Raw genomic sequence first — 22,170 nt, forward strand, 5'->3', positions numbered from 1 at the left:
TTCTGTATTCGGCAAGATAAAGTTATTAGCTCGTTAATATTCAAATGCTTAATAGAATTTAAAATGTAAAGATATTTGACAGCCGTGAATCCACCTGTAATCCCCATAGTGTCAGGTTTATCCCATCAGGAAATTCACACTACTGCACCTGCTTTATACAGCAAGTGGAACAAGAGCTCAGTCTTTGGTTATGGGATTTTTATTTTATTTATTTTTTAAATAGTGCGTAGTGTTCTACCTCATCACCTCAGATAGCTGCGCACCCGTCACTGATCGTTTACTGTTGCGATGTTTGCGAAGCAATTTGTGGCCTAAGAGAAAGAGGGATTCATGTGGAGGATCATGTTCTGAAAGATCCCAAACTGCTTGAGAGGGAAAGTGTGTGTGTGTGTGTGTGTGTGTGTGTGTGTGTGTGTGTGTGTGTGTGTGTGTGTGTGTGTGTGTGTGTGTGTGTTAATATGCATGTAGAAACAGTTTCTCCTTTTTGACACTTGAGAGCCCGGTAATGGACGAAATGCCAGGAGATGTAAACGCTATAAAACAAACACTTTCTTTGTTTTGTATGTGTGTGTCTGCAGTAGCGAGTGTGTGGAGAAGAAAGACAGCCCTGAAGTGTTTTTCTGCTGCTGTGAGGGCAACATGTGCAACGAGAAGATTTACTACAGCCCCGAGATTATACATAGTAAGTAACACACACACACACACACACACACACACACACACACACACACACACACACACACAGCTATAATAGAAATGAACAGAAAAGAAGTGGGACTAGTCTCGTTGGTCGGTAACAGTAAAGTATGTAAGGAGACTTTTGGGACAGCCTGTAGTTCTCCCAGCACCAGCTCAAAACAAAAGCCGAGCAGATTTTATCAGAGATGGTAAACTGTAAAGTGTCCTAAGTGGCAGCATGTAAATGTAGCAGCGGCCTGCGTTTCTGCCGATTTGAGAGCGGAGACATTATGTAATCAATTGCTGTACTCTGAGGGCTCAACCCCAGCAGGGCAATCACATTAAAGTGAGTGTGTAAGCCTCTCCCTAACGCACAGCGTAATCATAACAGCCAGAGCAGCTTTCATCCTTTTGTTTAACATTTACTGCTAGCTTTGAGTGCATATTTCTTCAGCATCTACACACAGCACAAACATACCGTCACAGACTACGGATACACTCCAGATGACCAATACGTGCTTCCATCGTTTCTGCTTTTTCTGAACAACATATCGTATTCAATTCAAAAAGAGTTTCGGCAATGCAGCTCCAATTCAGCATGCTACAATCCCCATTCAAGTATTTATTTCTTCCACAAACTATTTGTGATTATAGAAATACTCAAAACAATCCTCAAAAATCTTTGTGGTGTTTGTATCTTTTGAATTAACAACTAATTAACAATTAACAACTTTCGATGGATGTTGTCCCGGTAATAAAAGGAAAACTTTGTTTTCCATGTAAAGAGTTATTGGGAGTCAGGGAAAGGGCCCACAAAACAATAAAAATTGGGACTTTTATGAAACGTTTCAGAAATGGCAGAAAGGGAGACACAAAGGCATGACGGCAAAAAGAGTGAAAGAAAAATGAGCAGGAGAATTGAACGAGGCAGTTGGAATAATGGAGGAACATGTGTAAAACCTTACTTGAAGAAATGTTTTGTTGGTTTCGTCATATTGATGCAGGTACAGTTTGACCGATAGTGGATTTTACCGATAACTACCCAAATTAATAGACCAATAGTTTTTAAAAACTGATACCGAATGAAAACATAACACTCAAAGTAAAATACTTCTGAACTTTACTACAAAAATAAACAGTATTGACTGTACCATGAAAATGTACTGTACGTACATAAAAGATCTACCTCTAAACTGAAACAAAATGTAACACTTCAGATATCAAATAATTATAGAGACACGCGAAATAAAAAAAAAACACTTCAAATAACACAACAAAATGGGTCAGTGATAGTTTTTATTTCACCTCTAGAGGCCGCTCTTGTACTGTATAATGACGACTCTTAAGTGTTTGAGCAGACCTACAACCTTAAAACAGTTTGCAAAAAAAAAATAAAAATCAAAGCTCTTCAACCATTGTCGATTGGTCCATCATAAACGCCCAGGCATTCTAGTAGAGATAACGGACAGTCGCTTTAAGGGTAGCGTTTTATATTTATTCTGTATCGTTCATCTGCAAGCATCAAGACTCAGCGTACAGGCCGAGTGAGGATTTGAAGTCAGACGTCAGAGCCAGAAGGTTGTCTGTTTCATTCAAGCTGCCCTTATTGTCCTGCATCTTTCATTTCATGATCCTAATTGGTCAGAAGGGGTTGATTAATTTTCTATAACAGCAGCTCTGACAGTAGCGCCACCTGTAATTCAAATCACAGGTTTAGATTAATGCTCTCGTTGTAATACACTGAGGCCAAAAGTATATGGACACCTGACCATCACACCAACATAGAGGCTGGTGAGGAAAGGAAACTTATTTCCTGGACTTTGCAGGACAGTAATTGTAAATGGATAAAAAGTGCCGTTTTTAAATAATCGATTTATCATTTTAAATCCAAACGAAAGAAACCCTTCATGACGCATAACAGTAACTCTGCTTTACGTTGACAATCCTGTCGTTGATTATTTTCCTAAAACAGCACGCACCGTTGTTTTACACACGTTCACATATCTACAGGAGATTAAGTGCAAACTTCCGAGGAAGCGCTGATTCAGGATCTGCCTCCATTAGTAACGTAATTCGGTTCATTAGGAGCTGAACGGATAGAACAGCTCCTAGATCAGCACTAGTATTCTCAGGGCTCAACCCCAGGAGGGCAATTACATTAAAGAGAGTGTTTAAGCCTTCTTATTTAACAGGCAGAGATATGGCCCACAGCAGGTGCAGCGTTAGCTAACTGAACGCCGCACTTCCTCTGTGCCACATCTGGCATGTGGGAGATTCTTTTAGTTTTTGTCTTTTTGTTTTGGAACATGTGACCTGGGGATTTGCTGATCTGATCTTTCTCTGTCACCTTCTGTTCATCCACACAGAGCATGAGGAAGCGCTGTCAGAGAACAGGATCTGTTTTAATACTCTCACACTGTATTCACCGCAGCAGCGATTTTTCACTTTTATTTATTTCATTTTTTTTTCTCGAGGCGCTTCTGTCAGCACAACAGCAACAAAACTGTCCACTATACCGCAAACTCGCACTGGGGAAAAGATTTCAAACATAAGCAAGAACGATGAAGATTCCCTATTGGCTCCTAAAAACAAAAGCGCAAGAGCATGTTTTCTTACTCGCCACTTTCCAGCAGCATTCGTCAGCACATTAGTGACAAATCCGACGAAGTAGCCGAGGTCTCGGTACAAACATTCAAATCAAAGTCGCAGAATATGTGACTTACGATGTTTCCAATTTCTGCTTTTCAACGAAGATTCTCGAAGTCTTGTTGCCATGGGAGCTGTACTATGCAAAATCATCCATGCATGGGTCATCTCATTCGCATGAACGTAACTGTTTGTAGACGTGTGTGTATGTGTATATATATATATATATATATATATATTAGAGTTAGGGTTGGTGCGAGGAATCGTTCAAGCCAAAATCTCAATTCAAATGTGGCTTTCTAGCTAGCTGGTGTGAACCAAGAGTTAACAAACACGGTTGTTTGTGTGCTGCAGCCACGTCGAACCCGCTGACGCCGAAGCCGGAGCTGTTCAACACGCTGCTCTACTCTCTGGTGCCAATCATGGGTATTGCTGCCATCCTGCTCTTCTCCTTCTGGATGTACCACCACCACAAGCTGGCGTACCCGCCCGTGCTCGTCCCCACACAGGTAAGCTTCTGTACACGCACACACACACACACACACACACACACACACACACACACACACACACACACACACACACACACACACGCCGTTCAGTACATCACTGCTGTGTGAGTGAACGAAAAGAAAAATCTGAACAGGCTGCATGTTAATGGGAAGATAATTAACAGAGATGTTCATGAGGTGTTGAACGTTGACTGATACCAAGACACCTGTAGTGACATTTTTTTCAGATCGGTGCAGTTGTGTCATAAGTATTGGCACCAGCACCACTCGTTAAAGCTTTACGCACCTGTTCAGCAATTGGACTCCTTGTCTAATTTTCAATGTGTGAAATTATTTCTATGTGGAGTCAGGGTCTCTCTCTCTCTCTCTCTCCCCATCTCATCTTTCTTTCTCTCAATTTCAATTGTTTCATTTTCACCATCTCTCTCTCTCCATCTGTCTCTCAGTCTCACTCTCTGTCTGACTCTCTCTTTCTCTCTCTCTGCATCTCATTCTGTCTTTCTTTCAATTTCTCTCTCATTCATTCTCTACCCCTCTCTGTCTCTCTCATTGGGTTTATGGCCTGTCTCAGTTTCTCGATCTCTTTCTATCGGTTTTTTGTTTTAGTGTGTTGAATTCTATGTGTAGGGATATCACGATGCCAAAAATCTAGTCATCGGTACCGATACCACCAAAAGTACAAGATATTTTAGTTATCAAACACTGTCTGACAATGACTACTAAAACAGTGGAGGCTACAAGTGCTAAGGTGCACTCCTAAGTGTCCTCACGTGCACACACACACACACACACACACACACACACACCCCCACCCACCCCCCTTATACTCTGAATGCAAGCATTAGTTTAGATTCACTGATATGGTGGCAGGCCAAAAAGATTTATTAAAAGCATGAACATTTGAATAATTATTAGTGACATTAGGCTACATTTAGCTGACAGGACACGGGCTGAATGGCGATGCATGGTGGCCCATTAGGAGGTAGTTTATAACATCGTAATGTGTTAGCGTCGTTAACAAATGACAGGCTAACGCTAACATTACATGGAGCATAACGTTATCTGGTTTCACGGCCACAATGCCAGCTGCCTCAAACAGGCCTTTCCTCACTTTGTTTGAAATGAACGATAGCATCAGTTGCACACCGGCTTCACAGCATCAATTATATGCGTGTCGTCATCCACCTCAAATGCAAAGTATTTCCATATTTGACTCTTAACACCTTTCCTCTCAACGAGTCCTGGCAGAGCTAAACTTGTCGCCGTCTTCTGTAGTTTTTCCTGTGTGCTTGTAGGCGTTCTTTTTTACCACTTGTGGACCGACTAAAACACTTGCGTGTATTTGCTGCCTCCATCAGTTCCGGAAGAACTGCAACCTCTATACCTTCATTACCAACGGTACCAGTGCTACTGCAGAAAAACAAATACCATCACGTTTTAAGAATGTTGGTATATATATATAATGTATATATGTGTGTGTGTGTGCGCGCGCACAAGTGTGTTAGTGTCTCGACACTGTAACAGATGACAAGAATTAAAATCTCCTGATTTTAACTAGGGATATCTTTGCTGTTAAAGTACAGTAAAATTTTGGAAAAATAGCAAACACCGACAAACACGTCATTTGACCGTTAACTTCAAGAATGTTTACCAAAACAATGCCTCATTTGAATATCTGTATTTGTGTTAAGAATAGTAATTAATTATTAATAGTAATAATTAATAGTAAATTAATATTATTGTGCATCCACAATAATATTCCTGTGGTGAATAAACATTTTTGTCTCTGTCCAAATCCACAATAATGTCACAGCAAATCAGAGCAGAGAGGGTAAATAAAAATGAAAAATGTTATGAAAACTCTCCCTTTTCTGAACTGATGTCTCCAGCACTGTCGCTATGAGCTGCCCAGGGTGAAATCATTTACATGAATGTGTTTTTGATTGGATAAACTGCAACAGAGGATCTGCTACAGAAGCTGCACTGGGTCATGTTTAGAAATCATGCTGAACTACATACAGGTTTTGTTTGTTTGGTTTTTTCTTTTCATACATTGATCGACTACAGTATTTTCCAAGCGTTTGTTTCAGAGTGCTGAAATACTTTGCTGGGTCAGCATCTGGATCACGGTCTGCTCTGATCTAGACCCTCACACTTTACTGCCACTTCAATCAGTCCCTCCAGGATTTTGCAGTTTTTTTCAAAATGACCACAGATTTTCTACGTCAAACATGAGTACAGCTAAAACGTACACCTCATTTACCAACAAAGATCACAGGGAAACACCGTGCAAAACAATTTCGTGCAATTGCAATTTTGCCAATTTTTTTTTTTTTTTTTTTAAATGCTACAACAAAATCAAGCGATTTTGTCCGCAATAATCACAAAAACTCAACGAAATCCGGTGCGGACTGATTACAGGTAAGACCTGCTTTAGTGACATGAGTCTTCACCCAAAGACTTGAGTCGTAATATTTCACTTGTTTAATCTGCCCTGTTTTCCCCACATTTCCTCCAAACCTAATGAAAAACTTATTGCTGCTGTGGTGCAGCTTTTTTTTTTTTTTTTTAATCGTTATACTTTTTTAAACAACGGCTGGCTTTAGGTTTCTTCTCTGAGCTGTAATGTTGTGTTTATTCTGATGCATTTTGGTGCATGCAACACTGCCAGCCTTTTGCGCACGCACACACACACACACACACACACACGCACACAGAGTTTGTGTGTGTATGTGATTGTCACCCACACATTCCCAGGTGCAGAAATATAACAGGCTTAACACATTAATCTCTCTTTCTCTTCCTCTGTCCACCGTTTTTCCTTCATTCCCCTCTGTTCTGTTGTTGTACATTGTTGTTGTTCATGTTTATCTTCATTGCATTTAACACATCAGATTAAAAGGATCTTTTACTCTTTCATACACTTTTCATCTTTATAATCTTTCCTCTCTTCACTGGAAGCAGTAATTCCCTTCTTTTGCCTTTTCTTCTCTTCTGCTAGCACGCCTTTCATATAATGATAGAGGTAAGATGAGTTTTAATTAACTCATGAATTCATTGTCTCTCTTTTTTTTATTTATTTTTTTATTTTCTTTTTATTTTAGCATTATGTTGGATCATTAAAGTTGCTTCTCATTTATCCCTGTTCAGGCCTGTTCACATTTACTTTCCTCTTCTTTAGAGTCTGGTCTCAGTTTGCATGTGTTGATGGTACATGCCAGATCTTTCTATGCATAACCCTAATTTAAGTACAAGAGCATTTTTGTGTGTGTAATTTCAGTTGAATGTGCATGGACGGGTGCTCTGATATTGATGCTGCCTTCCTCTTCACTCAGAACTCTTAGTAATTGTGTGAGCAGATGCAGAAAATTGCATCCTGAGAAACGTAAAGTTTCTGTGTGCCGCATTTAAAGATTATTTTCTACCTCTCGTGTGGATAAATGATGACGTATTCGTTGGCTTGCCCATCGAGCTGGTCAGAGCTCCTGTGTGCTGCTTAGACTCATGTTTTTGTTGCTCAGAAACCTCACTGACTGGACTAAAAAGTAGTTGGTCAGTTCACTGTGTTAATTCGGATAAAGGGAAATGATTGCGCATGTGATAACTGTAGCACATTGTGTTTGACGTGCCTCCTCTTCCCATCACATGACAGCTACCAACCGTGAAGGGTGAAGGCTAGCATGTGGTTCCTCCAAGCCAACCAGTCACATCCTTTCAAACACTCTGACGAAGGAGCTATCGACCTTCTTCCGCATGCATGAGTTCGCAGACACTCATTGTAGAACCCTGTGTGTGGGAAAGAAGACCTCAAAAGACTAGCTACTTTTGACTTTTGTGCGCCTTTTCTTTTCCTTTCTATCACCCAAAAGCATTTTTCAGCGAGTGCTGTTCACTTTACCCAAAATAAAATGAAAACCACAAATACTAAGCCACTCCAAGCCACCTGCTAGGTTCAAGTTCGAAGGCGTGTGTGTTGTGTTGACTCCATCAGCTCTCTGTCTCACTATCTCTCTCTATCTCTCGGACTCGTTCCGAAATGACAAACAGAACACTGCCCTGCACTGTACATTCTTGCCGGTACAGCCCGCCTCAATTCCGGCCACAGCTGATGCTCAGGCATGCCCTCGCTGCATTAGCTAGTGTCACTTTGATAGACAGGGAAGAGAGAATATGCCCCTCCCACCCAGCAAGCACAGTCAGTTTTCTCCCTTGGTCTCCTAGCCATCCATCCATTTTCCGAACCGCTTACATACTACAGAGGGTCGCACCCCCCCCCCCGACAGCCAGAACATACAGTCAGCTTGTCTAACTGACAGAGTTAGTGATTTATCCTCCACTGCTCTGGTGTTTCTCTTTCAGTACAGTGTTATAGAAACTTTTGTGCCTCTGGTGTGATTGCTGTCTTATACAAGCGTTCTGCTTCTCTTTGATTTACTGTTTGAATTTTAAATCTTAAAGGCCGTGGGTGCTCCTAAATAAGTTTTCTTTTATTTACGGTGACGTCTGCTTTCCTGTGGGAGGAAGATCGAACCGTTTTCACCTCCACTGTCAGCTTTCTGTGCCTCTTTAATTATTGAGAGGCAAAGAGAAAAGTCAAAACGTAAGCATCTAGCCGTGTGTGTGCGCGCGCGTGTGTGTGTGTGTGTGTGTTTACAGACCTCATGACCCTGGTCAATGTCGAAGCAAAACTCGCTCCACGTTCTCCCGCTCATCTGTTCACTCTTTCTTTTTGCTTTCTTTCTCGCAGTGCACTGTGAGAGCACTGCTGTTAACCTGAACAGAAGTATACAGATACGCAATAATGCACCCTGTAATATGTTGGTTTTTGTAATACAATCACCTTTGGTGGAAAGCACCAATAATGTCTCTTTAGAAAAATAAACATTTATGCAGTGACATAACGGTTCTTTTTCTTTCTGTTTCCAATGTTATTTGGAACAGTCGCTAAATGTACTGTAGGGAGTTGAATAGTCCTGGAAATAGCTGTTTTTTGAGTGAACAAAAGATACAGCTTTGGTGTTCTGGGCGTCTGTGGTGTGGTCACGATGAGGCTGAAACTTTGCGCAGTTGTTATGCCGCTTTGTCTTGTTAGAATTCATGTTGTTGAGGTTTTAAGTACTTGCATACCACAGTGTTGTAGTTCCAGCTACAAGGCAAATCTCTGGTTTATGTAATGAGCTCGATCTAATGCTTTGTCGTTTCCATACCGACAGCTCACTCCGGGACTTGTATGGCAGACCCTCCAAATAACCTGGAAAAACGGAAACATGCATCATACGATTCGGTGGCGTTTTCTGTAAGGAGACGTTTATTTCAAGGTCAAGGTTTCTGTGTTATTTCCCGAGGGTGAATTAGTTGTGCAGACAGGAGATTCAGCAATCCATAGTTCAGACAAATTCATAAAACAGAACGTACTTTAAAAAAACATGTACCGTTATAACATCAAAAGGGTCAAAATATAGAGACTTCTAAGAATGTCATGACAAAGTGCCTCCACACACACACACACACCCTCAAAAGTGCCGTGTATAACACAGCGCATCATCTCATACTATTTTTAGTTCGTAGTGCAATGGCTGCAGGTACAAAAGAATTCCTGTACTGTTTTGTTCTGCACCTAGGGGCTACAAACCGGCAGCAGGAATGAAGAGGCTGAAATTCAATATGTAAAGGATGAACAAAGAAGACAGTCTTTAATAATAAAGCTCGCCTTACACTGCAGCTATGTGGAGTAAAGACCTGATCGGTTGAGACTCACCTATAAGCTTACTAGCCCACTTGACAAATTGGTTCAAAGAATTTCTGTTTTTCAGAGACAGATTATCAAACCACGACACGAGAGAATGACTAGACTGATTCAGTAAAAACCTGATAAAAGAGGGTCATCATGGTTTTATCAATATGAAACCGGGACGGTTTCCCGAGACAAAACAGACACTGATGTCCCTTTTTACATACTGTCTCACAGTCCTTCTCAATGGTCAATTTGGAGTCTGTGACTGTCCCAAGATACCTGTAGCTCTCTGCACAATCCACAGCCTGGTCTTTAATGATCGTACTATCATAGATTGAAGGATGTGTTCTAAAAATGTATGATCATATCCTTTTTGTTTTTGGTTATGTTTAGCTCCAGGAGAGATTTGTCGCACCAAGTGACAAACTCATCAGTGACTGGGCGGTGGCTGGACTCGTTATCGTGTAGCAGACTCACAATGACCGTATCGTCTGCGAATTTCAATATGGTCCCATTCTTATGCTTACTTTGGCACACTTTTGTGTCTAGAATATAAAGTAAGGGTGAGAGAACACAGCCGCCGGCTGAGCCAGCGGAAGAACTTCATGAATCTGATAAAATGCCGTTGACTTTCACCCTTTATGTCCTGTTTGTCAGAACTTCCAGTATCCAACCCACCAGATTACTACTCAACTCAAAATGCTCCGTCAGCCTCATGGCTAAAACGTGGGGTCGGATAGTGTTAAAGGCAGAGGAAAAGTCAATAAAGAACAATCTAGCACAAGTAGAGCGATTGTAGCATCCTCAATTCCTCTGTGTGCCCTATAAGCAAATTTCACAGGGTCGAGTGTCTGCTCGGTTTCTGTCTTCACATGCTTTTCAAAATTTTTATTACAAAAGAAGTGAGGGCAACCGGCCTAATGTCATTAAAAGCCTTAGGACTACTGCCTTTAGGAACCGGGGCAATGACGGCCTGCTTCCACAGGTTAGGTACACGTTGTAGATATAGAGACCTATTAAAAATATCATAGAAGATCGAACTTAATTGCTTTGCACAAGATTTCAGTAGTTTACCACAGATATTGTCGGGACAAGGGCTCTTATTTATTAACTTCTCTGTGCTCCATGGGGAAGTGGTGGCTATCTTTAAGTTTACGTCCAAGTCCCTCAACTTCATTCTTAAAATCAAACTGATCAAATCTCAGGTAAAATGTATTAAGAGCACTGGCAAATTCACGATTTGACCCAGAAGGATCCGTAGCGATATCAGTATTAGCGGTGGATTCTTCAGACCAGATTTTAACCTCCTTGTTCTGGATTATTTCTCGCTTTAGGACAGTTTTATATGTAGGGAGAAGAAGCACACCGTTATGGTTGGCAGAACCTAACCGAGGCAGGGGGTACTGATTTATATACTCCCTTAACTGTCCCGTAGCAGAGTTCCAGTGTCTTTTTCTGCCTGAATAAGACAGTTTAACAGTTATGGAAGGCATCTCCATTGTCAGCATTTTGTAGCAGGACGTTTTAGTTTAAATGATGTTACGTTTTAAGATAGTCTGTTACATTTGTGATTTCTCTCTAACATGACAAGCTGTTTTTTTTTTTTTGTTTTTTTTTAATTATCTTCTGTAACATGTATTGTATATTGTCCACAAAATGAAATGTAACTATAAACAGATAAAACGTATATCGTGGTAATCTTTTAGATTTAAAACATACTCCGGAAGTTGAATCCTTCAAGGTGTGCTGTTACAGGAAAATTGTTTTAAAAGTCACAAAACCCCATCGTTGATTATTAATAATTGAAAAATGTTGAATTCCTTGATTATTTATCAGCTGAGTGATATATAAACTATTTTTATATACTGATCCTGTTGAAAAATTGAGCATCATGTCACTGAAGCTTTTAGCTGGAGGTCAAAGCTTAATTTTTGTCCATATAAAGAAACATTGTTTAATTATTTTCAGTTATATGAAGATTTAATGCCTCAGTTTCAGCTAGACACCAGGTCTTGAATGTAAGGCTGAAAACTGAGCGTGAATAAATACGTGAATGGATGCAAAATGCTCCAATTTACCATATATATGTATAGGATGACGTGTGTATGTGGATTGATGCGAAAAGCAGGTTGATGAATAAAACCTGCTTGTACTATTTGGCATCAGATTTAGGTTTAATAAATACAAGCAATTAATGCTGATTGGTTGCTGATCTTTCTGCAGGACCCTGGGTTGACGCCTCCCTCTCCACTCCTGGGCCAGAAGCCGTTGCAGTTACTGGAGATCAAGGCCAGGGGGCGCTTTGGCTGCGTGTGGAAAGCACAGCTGCTCAACGAACATGTGGCTGTGAAGATCTTCCCCATCCAGGTAATACAGAGAGTGTGTGGGTGTGTGTTAATAATTCCTAGAAATTCTGCCATGCTGCCATGTGTATGAAGTATGTCTCGTGTGTGTTCTGTGTGACAGAATAAGCAGTCATGGCAGAACGAGTATGAGATGTACAGCTTGAGTGGGATGAAACATGAGAACATCCTCAACTTCATCGGCGCTGAGAAGAGAGGAAACGGCATGGACATCGAGCTGTGGCTCATTACAGCTTACCATGAGAAGGTATAAATACTAGAGGTTGACCGATTGATCGGTTTTGCCGATTAATAACCGATAACTGATTGCTGGAACGGTTATTGGCAAAAATCCACACCGATAGTTTTTTTCCCTTTGCGTCCGTTGCCAGAGCGGCTGAGAAGGGTCCACAGTCGTTATACAGTACGAGAGCGACCTCTAGAGACGAAATAAAAACTGACCAATTTTGTTGTGTTATTTGAAGTGTTTTTTTTATTTGTCTCTAGTTTTATTTGTTATTTGGAGTCTTACCTTTGGGTTCAGCTTAGAGGTAGATCTTTTATTCACTTTAATATGTATTAATAATTAATATATATTATTTATATATTTCATTTAGAAAAGTACAGTACATTTTCATGGTACAGTCAGTACTGTTTATTTTTGTAACAAAGTTCAGCAGTATTTTACTTTGAATGTTATGTTTTCATTCGGTTTCAATTAAAAACTATCAGACGATTAATCGGTTATCAGCCGGTGCCGCCCAACTTGGTTATCGGTAAAATCCACTATCAGTCGACCTTCAATATGCACACACGTGCGCACACACACACACACATTCACAGGAGTGCACAAAGAACCATGAAAGGCTTACAAATCGAAGTAAACAGCGTACTCAAAATGGTTAGAAATGCACACACACACACACACACACAACACATTAAGGCTGTCTACAATCCTCCCGTTCACTCGAAGCTCATGCCTGCCCCCTGCTGACTGGAATATCAGTATCTGCGATGCATTGTAGATCTAAAGTATGCTTTTCTGATTTATCTTTTATGAGTATGTAATATTTAACAAAATGAGTTTTTAACATGCTTTGTGTGATGCAATCATTTAAACCCAGCCTGTTTTTTGCTCCAAAAACCTATCAAAGGCAGCACCTTCTAGTTTTTGTAAACAGTTCATTAACAGCGCAGTGGTGGTTTAACACAGAAATGTGTTGACTGTGTTAAATATAGCAAAGCTCTTATAATAACCTAGCTCTCCAATGCAGAATGTGATCAGTGCTATTAAAGAGAGCTATTAAACAGTGCTATTACCGCTAAATGCAGGTGGGTTGAATAAAAAAAAAAATCTACTTCAAACATTCTTTTTTTCCCTCCTGACCAATCAGGTCACGAGTTGGGGGACTTGAGACAAAAACCAACATTGAGGACAAAACCCTGATGAATACTTAGTCTTATTAAAGGAGATTTATGAGATTATGTTGAATCAACAAAAATATTTCAGTGCCAGTATTCCAACGTTGCAATGTGACTAACAATAACAGCGTCTGTTTTCGGGATGTTCACCGGTATATGAAGTGAAGTGCCAGTTTAACTGAATATGTTATAAGTTAATGTGATGTCTTGTGTTAACCGTTGGCCTCCCAGAATGTTAACATATTTTTGCCAGTCCATGAATATCATGTTATTCTCTTACACGTGATTGCAATCAGTGCATTTTGTGTGTGTGTGTGTGTGTGTGTGTGTGTGTGAGATCAGGGCTCGCTGACTGATTACCTGAAGGCTAATGTGGTGTCGTGGAATGAGCTGTGTCACATAGCTCAGACTTTTGCACGAGGTTTGGCATATATGCACGAGGACATCCCGGGCCTGAAGGACGGCCACAAGCCTGTCGTTGCACACAGGTACTTGCACACGCACACCTTAAACTCACCTCGTACGTCCCTTAGATCTTCAACCACTTTATTTTTATATATATATATAATATAATCTTTTTACATCTCTCTCTTTCTTTCAGGGATATTAAGAGTAAGAACATACTGTTGAAGAACAATCTCACCGCCTGTATTGCTGACTTTGGCCTCGCTCTCAAGTTTGAGGCGGGAAAATCTGCAGGTGACACACACGGACAGGTGAGCTCTGAGTGCTGATCAGGGGTACATGAATGTAGAGCTGCAACAACTAATCGATTATGAAAATCGTTGTCAACGAATCTCATTATCGATCAGCTGGTCTGTGGGCGGTACGTTTACTCATTATGTTACTTCTGTTCCGAAAACACGCTTCGGAGAGGAAAATCTAAAGTAGTGTCCCAAATGAAGTACTGTACACTTACACTGTGCACTATGTACTCTACCGTCTAGTGTGTGGATTTTAGAAAGGTAATATCATCTAAAGTAGAACACCAGCTTTTTTTTTGTTTGTTTTTTTGTTTTTTTACTAACCGGGAGTATAAGACGCATCCTAGGCAACGGCGCATGACGTCAGACGCACACTAGCATTAGCAGACACCCGAGTCACCGATAATGACTTTCTTCAGTTTACTTTCTGTCAGCGTTACCTTTTATTCCCCACATGACCTCAGTCACCATTAGACGGAGGAGAAATCGTCACGTGAATGAGGAAGAAAGGCAGGGGGGCATTTTATATTAAACACCGCGGAGATTAATCAGTGCTGCACGAGCTCGGGGGAAACTGGTGCGAGTTGCTTAAAAGGTTTAGTTTCATTTAACTTTCTTGTCATTATATGGTGCATTTGCGCGCTTGCAATGTAACTTCTGTCGTTTATTATAAGGGAATAATGTGATGTGTTAGTAACGAGGCTGTTTATTCATTATTTTTTATGGATGCACAAAAAGTACCAAATTAAACTACAGTCCTAAATTAATAATGTATATTCTGGAGTGTGTGTGTGTATTGGGTTCTTTTCTGTTTTGTACAAACAGTTGTGTAAAGTTTTAGTCTGAAGTTTATATTTGTAACACTCAGTTTCTGAATTTTATTTTAAATAAACCAAAAAAATGGTACTGAAAGTTCGCCCGCCCCATACGATTAATTGATTAATCGAAAAAATAATCGGCCGACTAATCGATTATGAAAATAATCTTTAGTTGCAGCCCTACTCGAATGGTACTCAGAGTGGTACTGAACATTTCTAACATGTTAAACTTAGCAGTGATGTTGTCATGTGCCGTAACAATGATGGTGCAGTTGCTTTTACTGTGTTCTCTAAATTTGGGGGGAAATGACTAGAACTACAATCCTAATAGGTTGATGATTCTTGGGGGTGTGCGTGTGTGTATATTTATAGGTGGGTACTCGGCGGTACATGGCTCCAGAGGTGTTGGAAGGAGCCATAAATTTCCAGCGAGACTCCTTCCTGAGGATTGATATGTATGCTGCAGGACTTGTGCTGTGGGAACTGGCATCCCGCTGCACTGCTGCCGACGGTAACACTCTCTCTCTCTCTCTCTCTCTCTCTCTCTCTCTCTCTTTCTCTCTCTCTCTCTCTCACACACACACAGAAACACACACACACATATATATCAAAAGTCCATGTGCTGGCCCTTCAGCCTAACGCTGACTCTGTATGTGAATTTCTTGCTTATCATACAGAACATGATCCCCACTGACCTGCCCTGCCCTTCACACCACAAAACGCGCACACACACATGCACAAGGTTGACTGTCTGACTGTGTTTGCTTAGGTCCAGTGGATGAGTATGCATTGCCGTTTGAGGAGGAGGTGGGTCAACATCCCTCGTTAGAGGACATGCAGGAAGTCGTCGTACACAAGAAACTCAGACCCACTTTAAGAGAATACTGGCAGAAACATGCGGTAAGAAAGAGAGAGGCACACACACACACACACACACACATTACGTCAAAAACTTAGCTGCAGCCATAACAGTAGTTATTGTAGCATGCAAGTATAATAATAATAATAATAATAATAATAATAATATACATATACATATACTGACATTTGTTAGCATGAAACATGTAAATAAATGGGGGGCGGAGGGGATGTATAAAAATGTTACTTTATATAATAAGTTTATGCATATATTTATGCTAGCAAATGTTAAATAGGTTAATAACACCTATATTTTATGCATTTATGAGTTACGAACTTTTGCAAAAAAAAATCCCATATAATTATTGATCTCAAGCTCACGAATAAACTAATCCGTGAACGTTAAACAGGCAAATGTGAAATATAGAGTTGCAGTGATGCCACGGTTTAGAATGAACCCTTGTTTATCTATGCATTTGCTTGCTATTAGTTACATAGAGATATAGAGAGCGCGATATATAGAGATGTAGAATTGGGGGGGGGGGGGGGGGGGTTATCAAACAATTGCAAATAACGGGGGTGATGCAAGAACCATAACTATAATCCTGGCGATTTTGGAACGTTGGCCTAGGGAGCAAAAATATCCATGCTCTCTCTTGCTGCCCTGTCAATCACAGTGAGACTGGTCAATCACGGGTATTTGTGAGCTCATGTATGTGGAAGAGGGCAGATAGCACTTTCCTATGAGTGTTTTAGACTCTAAGGATACGGCTCATTTCAAAAACTGTGTGAAATTGAACACAGCTGATTAGTATAATTGCTTATAAAGTGATGTATCATTGTGTGTGTGTGTGTGTGTGTGTGTGTGTGTTGAGCAGGGCCTGGCCACGCTGTGCGAGACCATAGAGGAGTGCTGGGATCACGAAGCCGAGGCTCGCCTCTCGGCCGGCTGCGTGGAGGAGCGCATCATCACTATGCAGCGACAGACCAACCTCATCGCCCCTGACGACATCCTCACCGTCGTCACTATGGTGACCAACCTGGACTACCCGCCCAAAGAGTCCAGCCTATGATGCATCACCTCATCAGCCAATCAGACTGCATAGGTGGGATAAGGTAGAGCACAGGGTGCTACCAGCATCTCCTGCTTCGGGTGCGCGTGCGTGCGTGCGTGTGTGTGTGTGTGTGTGCGCGTGCACATACGAGGACACAAGCGTGTGAGACAGTTTAATCCTTACGGACTCCTGGAGAGAAAGAAAAGACTTGAAAACTGATCACACACAAACACACACATATAAGGACCTTCAGATGGGAGGCTCAAGAAAGGAAGTCGCCGTTTGCACCAAAAGTGTTCTTTTTCCACAAGCGGGAAACTTCCTGATTTTTTTTTCTTTCTTTTTTTTTTTTTTTTAAACAAGAGTGAAGACTTTTAACAAAAAAAATACAGTTTGGTTTTAGTATGAAAAGGGCAACACTCATAAACTGCAGTTGCTTTTTTTCCTCCTCCTGCAAGTTCTTATGAATCATTATTGTAACACCAATAAGAAAGCGCTTCTGAATGTCCAGTACTACTGTTCTCTCTCTCTCTCTCTCTCTCTCTCTCTCTCTCTCTCTCTCTCTCTCACACACACACACACACACACACACACACACACACACACACACACACACACACACACACACACACACACACACACACACACTAAACATGTCATACACAGCCATACACACGAGTCTCGGGGCACCTCCCCTCATGTTCCAATGAACAAAAGCAACGTTTCACGTTCTATGCAACAAGTGACATTTGAATTGAGATTTTCACCAATTTATGCAAATTAGTTAATTCAACAAATGAAAATGATTGGCGTTCATCAGTTTCCCGGTCCTATAGTGCGAGTCAGAGTAAGGAATTAGGAATGGACGTTTTGTTTTAGACTTAAAGGTACACACCAACTATTTTGCCCATCATTAGCTGAAGCGAAATATTTTGAAATTCAAAACGTCAACTAAATACACACTCTCTCTCCAAAGCTACACCCCCAAGCTCCAGTGACGTGTTCAGGGGTTCCTGTACTGATGCCTTCTGGGAGATCCTAAATATGTCCCATATTTAAATTTCACTAGACCTCCTCCACACACACACACACACAAACACATACACACTCACATGCAACATTTCTGCCTTTCCATATTGCCTTTATTTCTTTGTCTGATGAGTTCTAATATTTTTTGGATGGATTGTTGGTAAGATCTGTGCCCCATTGTCTTTTAAAATCTCGAGGATGGAGTGCTGGAGTCACTTGGCAATGTGTATTTAACACTATTTGTATTAGATTTTCTCTTCCATCACCCCTGTTTTCAAAAGCTAATGTTAATTTATCTTTCTCTCTCTCACACACACACACACACACACACACACACACACACACACCATGCAGCTCAGTTGCTCTGGTTTTCATGATACACCTCAGGTAACCTCTTGGTATTTCTCCTCCTCTCTCCTCTGTTCATTCTGGTGCCATTGAAACAATAATCTGGCTCTCTTGATTTATTTTTCATTTTCTACACACACACACACACACACACACACACACACACACGGGTTGTGCGTATTTCTTACGACACTAAACCTTTCGTTCTCTCTCTCTCTCTGTACATATGGAAACACAACATCAGTATTCAGGGATCCAGCACTATGCGTTTGTAAGATTACAGCTCTTATGCAATCATGCCAGCTGCAACAGCAACATCTGTAACTGTAGCATTTCTTTGAAACGCTGGCTGCTTTTCGGTTATTTATTTTCATGCTACAGTGGGTGCCAATACTTAAAAACGTATACTAAATACATACACAACTGATCTCCACATGATCAACATGCAGAAACACTAAACCAGACACACACACACACTACTGTTTCTCATCACACTATGTACGGTATTGCAGACGAAAGGGGTGCTCTAGTGCTATTGCGTCATGTGTATGTGTGTATGTGATTTTGTAACCTGTTTGAGGAGCAACAGGAGTGTATAGATGTCATCGTGCTGTGAAATTACAGAAAACACATCAGCTGCGCAAGCTGCGCAGGCTGCTCATCAGTGGGCCGGGGTGTGTGTGTGTGTGTTTGTAGGGGCAGAGTTAAGCTCTAAACGTATAACACTTTCATCTTCAGCCAAGCCTGCTTGTCTTTATTGACCGTGTCGCAGGCCTGCTGAAGCTGCACATAGCTGTAAATACAGTGTGAATGTTGTATGTTGTAGATTACCAGTATAGCATGAAGTTGTTTTATTTTTAAAGGTAATCACGAGGCAAAAAATAGTCCTTTTAAAGAAAAGAAAAAAAAGAAAAAAATTACCTATTCAATAGTGAGATGTTACAGTTTTATATATAACTAGATTTGGGTCGTATTAATTTATGTCAAGCCCTGAAAATGTCACTTAAACAAACCCCGCTGTGAATCATGGGGTTTACTACTTTGTTTATATTTTTTGCTTTGGTTATTTATATATATATATATATATATATATATATATATATATATATATATATATATATATATATATATATATATATTCTCAACACAAATGAAAAGTCGTGCTTTGCAGACTGAACTGAAAGCGTGGACTACATACAAAACTACGCTAGACAGGACGTGAGCTAATAAATTACTGTGTGTAGTGCACTAGGGTTGCACAATGTGGACAAACAGAATATTAAGCATAAACAGTCTCGGATTGGCATTTAAAGGTGCAGTTTGTAATGATTTAAAGTGTTTCTAGACCTGAAATGTTTGGTTTTTATGTTCTAGCTGGAGCTCGGAAATTCTGAAGTTACAAGTTACGCGGTGTTCCCTCTGCCTCCAGTGAGCTCTGAGCTGTTTAGCTCTGCCCTTTCATTTTTCTCAAAATGCAAGCCACAAGGCATGCGTGGTTCAGAGGTGCCAACATTTCTAACAAGAAAATTCCTCGATAAATCCGGCAAACAGGAAACAGAAACGGATTTTACCACAAAAACGAGATGTGCAGCAGTAAGAAAATAACTTTTTTTTTTTCTTTCTTTCTTTTTCTTTTACAAGCCAAAGAGACCACAGCCCCGCCTTTTGTGTTTTTTTTTTTTTTTAATTGGCTCGAAAGACCGATGCTCATAAATTCACAAGTTCACCTAGATAACTTCAACGTGAAGCACCGCTACCAGACACAAATTCATCTTTCACATCTCGCCTCCTTTCCCCTTCAGTGAATTGGCTTTTCCGCCAGGTCAGTTGCAGGGAGAAAAAGAGGAATGCTTCATGATGTTTTCATTGCAATTGTAATTCACCTTCCAGACAGCAGAGGGCACTAACATGGCAAACTGCTCCTTTAACTTGACTGGTTTTAACAAAACACTTACAGAACGTGTCTGTGCTCAGAATTCTCACCAGACACGATATAGTTTGTGGTTCTAGCGCTTATATGCAATTCCCAATAATTTTTTTTTTTTTTCTTAAAACAACAGTATATTGTGCAGCCCTATAGTGCAGTATATGATCATTATTTTTGGATTGTCTCTGTAATCCATCCATGTGATCCAGGCTCATGTGAGGAATTGGTGAAGAAAGCAACAAATCTGATCCTGGGTTAGAATTGCTTGAGATCAGATTATGAGCTCTGCCACGGGATTAGCCAGCAGTGTTTTTATTTTCTAAACCCAAACGCATTACCTCTGTGACGGAGCCTGTCTCTCTCGCGCGCTCTCTCTGTCTCCCTCTCTCTCTCTCTCTCTCTCTCTCTCTCTCTCTCTCTCTCTCTCTCTCTCTCTCTCTCTCTCTCTCTGTCGCACGGCAGAGTCTCAGCTTCTGATCTGGGAACAGGCCTTGAAGGAGTGCTTGTTAAATACTGTACAGCTGAAATGTATGCTCTTCCCTTCAATAAAGTGACTGCTCTGTTCGACCGGCTGCTCATGTCCTGTTTGTGCTCATCCTTGCTTCCCATATGGCTCTGAAAAACAGTGCGGTGTGTGTGTGTGTGTGAGTGAGTGAGAGAGAGAGAGAATCTGTTTCTAGACCTGAATTGGACCTGTATCTGATTGGTCACTTTAATATAGTAATATAGTCTCCGTGTTTTTGTTAGAACGAGCAGATTAATATAAACCTGTGATTGGTCGTGCATCTGCAATGTTATCACATCTGCTGTTCTAGAAAATGAGTCAATCCTTCTGACCAATCAGAATCGAGAATTCCTCAGCACTCTGATATAAGTTGTTGTTTTATTTGTTTGGGGGTTTTTTCCACCTGCTTGGAAACTTTTTGGAAACTAAAACAACATTTAACACACATGAAAAATGAAGTGTGTTGGTCCTGGGCCGAAAACCCACACACTGTTTGTTTATTTTTGTACTTCCTGTAAAGCAGCCTGGTCTTAGGGGACACACTGCACTGTGTGTGAGACACACCCCGCCATTGCTGCAGCTCCAAACCATGATACACACTGGCATTCATGAGCACTTACACAATATTAAAGCTATAGATGTCTTAATAATGCATCCTGATATATCGGTTCACCCACGTACAGAGGAAAAGGGCGAGCACACAAGGTAGTAGAGAAAGGAAATGTCAAATTAATTGGGACGGAAACAATTATTTTGAATGATATTTTGATATTCATTAGTTTTTTTGTGTGTGTAATCATTACAGACCATCTTTCAAACTCCACACAGTCTTCATTCTGTTGTTAAGGGTATGTAATCTTTTGCACTCGGGTAAGGTGTACCTAATAAACTGACGATTTGCAATGAATGGAACGTTAAGCGGGACTAATCAACACGCTCGTAAAGACATTGCATTAGGAGAACTCGCTTAAATTCTCAATTCCGATCGGTTGTACTTTTCACTCATCTAGATAGTGATGACTGACTGTTCTAATGCGTTATCGTTTCTATAGCAACAGCAAAAAGAAGGTTTATCCTAGCGGACGCCGAACGTCATTTAAACAGTGAAAACCGTATAAACGTGCGCTTCTGGGCCGGATTCACAAAACGTTCTTAAGAATGAAATTCTTCTTACCTGCCGTTTTCTTCACAACTTAAAAAAATAAATAAATAAATAAAAAAGTTTTGATAATGGTTTTTTCTTAAGATTGTTCCTAGGACAAAACTTGAGAAAACTTCAGTGTTCTTAAAAATCATAAATGAATAACTTCCTAAAGTTAGGAGAACTGCCAACTTGTCACTCGATCCCTAGAGGGTACATTTTATATTACACATTGTTGTCAAATATGAAACATTACAAAGATATAAAACTTGCAACATGTAATAAATACTGTGTCTATGTAGTACAATATATTACTTCAATAAAGCAGTATACCTGGCTTATTGGTTTCCACGTTCCAGCCAGTAAATCCTCCTACGATGGTTAATGTTGAGAAAAGGACAATACGTTGCTGCGTTTCAAACTCGGCAGCGCCGAATTCGTTACAGCGACC

General features: G+C 40.5%; 1 protein-coding gene across 4 annotated transcripts in view; it reads left to right on the plus strand.

Annotated features, from left to right (window-relative positions):
• Nucleotides 1–20,640, plus strand: part of LOC108272703 (activin receptor type-2A) — a 49,830-nt gene extending 29,190 nt beyond the window's left edge. For all 4 annotated transcript variants that reach the window (XM_017481329.3, XM_017481330.3, XM_053684553.1 and 1 more), the window contains 9 exons: nt 579–682; nt 3,679–3,833; nt 11,794–11,937; nt 12,037–12,180; nt 13,677–13,822; nt 13,936–14,050; nt 15,229–15,367; nt 15,626–15,756; nt 16,593–20,640. In XM_017481329.3, the coding sequence (XP_017336818.1) occupies nt 579–682; nt 3,679–3,833; nt 11,794–11,937; nt 12,037–12,180; nt 13,677–13,822; nt 13,936–14,050; nt 15,229–15,367; nt 15,626–15,756; nt 16,593–16,787 (1,273 nt within the window). In that variant the 3' untranslated portion in view covers nt 16,788–20,640. The remainder of the gene's footprint in view (nt 1–578; nt 683–3,678; nt 3,834–11,793; nt 11,938–12,036; nt 12,181–13,676; nt 13,823–13,935; nt 14,051–15,228; nt 15,368–15,625; nt 15,757–16,592) is intronic.
• Nucleotides 20,641–22,170: the final 1,530 nt, after the last annotated feature.

This window comes from Ictalurus punctatus, chromosome 12 (genome assembly GCF_001660625.3).
Source record: "Ictalurus punctatus breed USDA103 chromosome 12, Coco_2.0, whole genome shotgun sequence".
Lineage (NCBI taxonomy): Eukaryota > Metazoa > Chordata > Actinopteri > Siluriformes > Ictaluridae > Ictalurus > Ictalurus punctatus.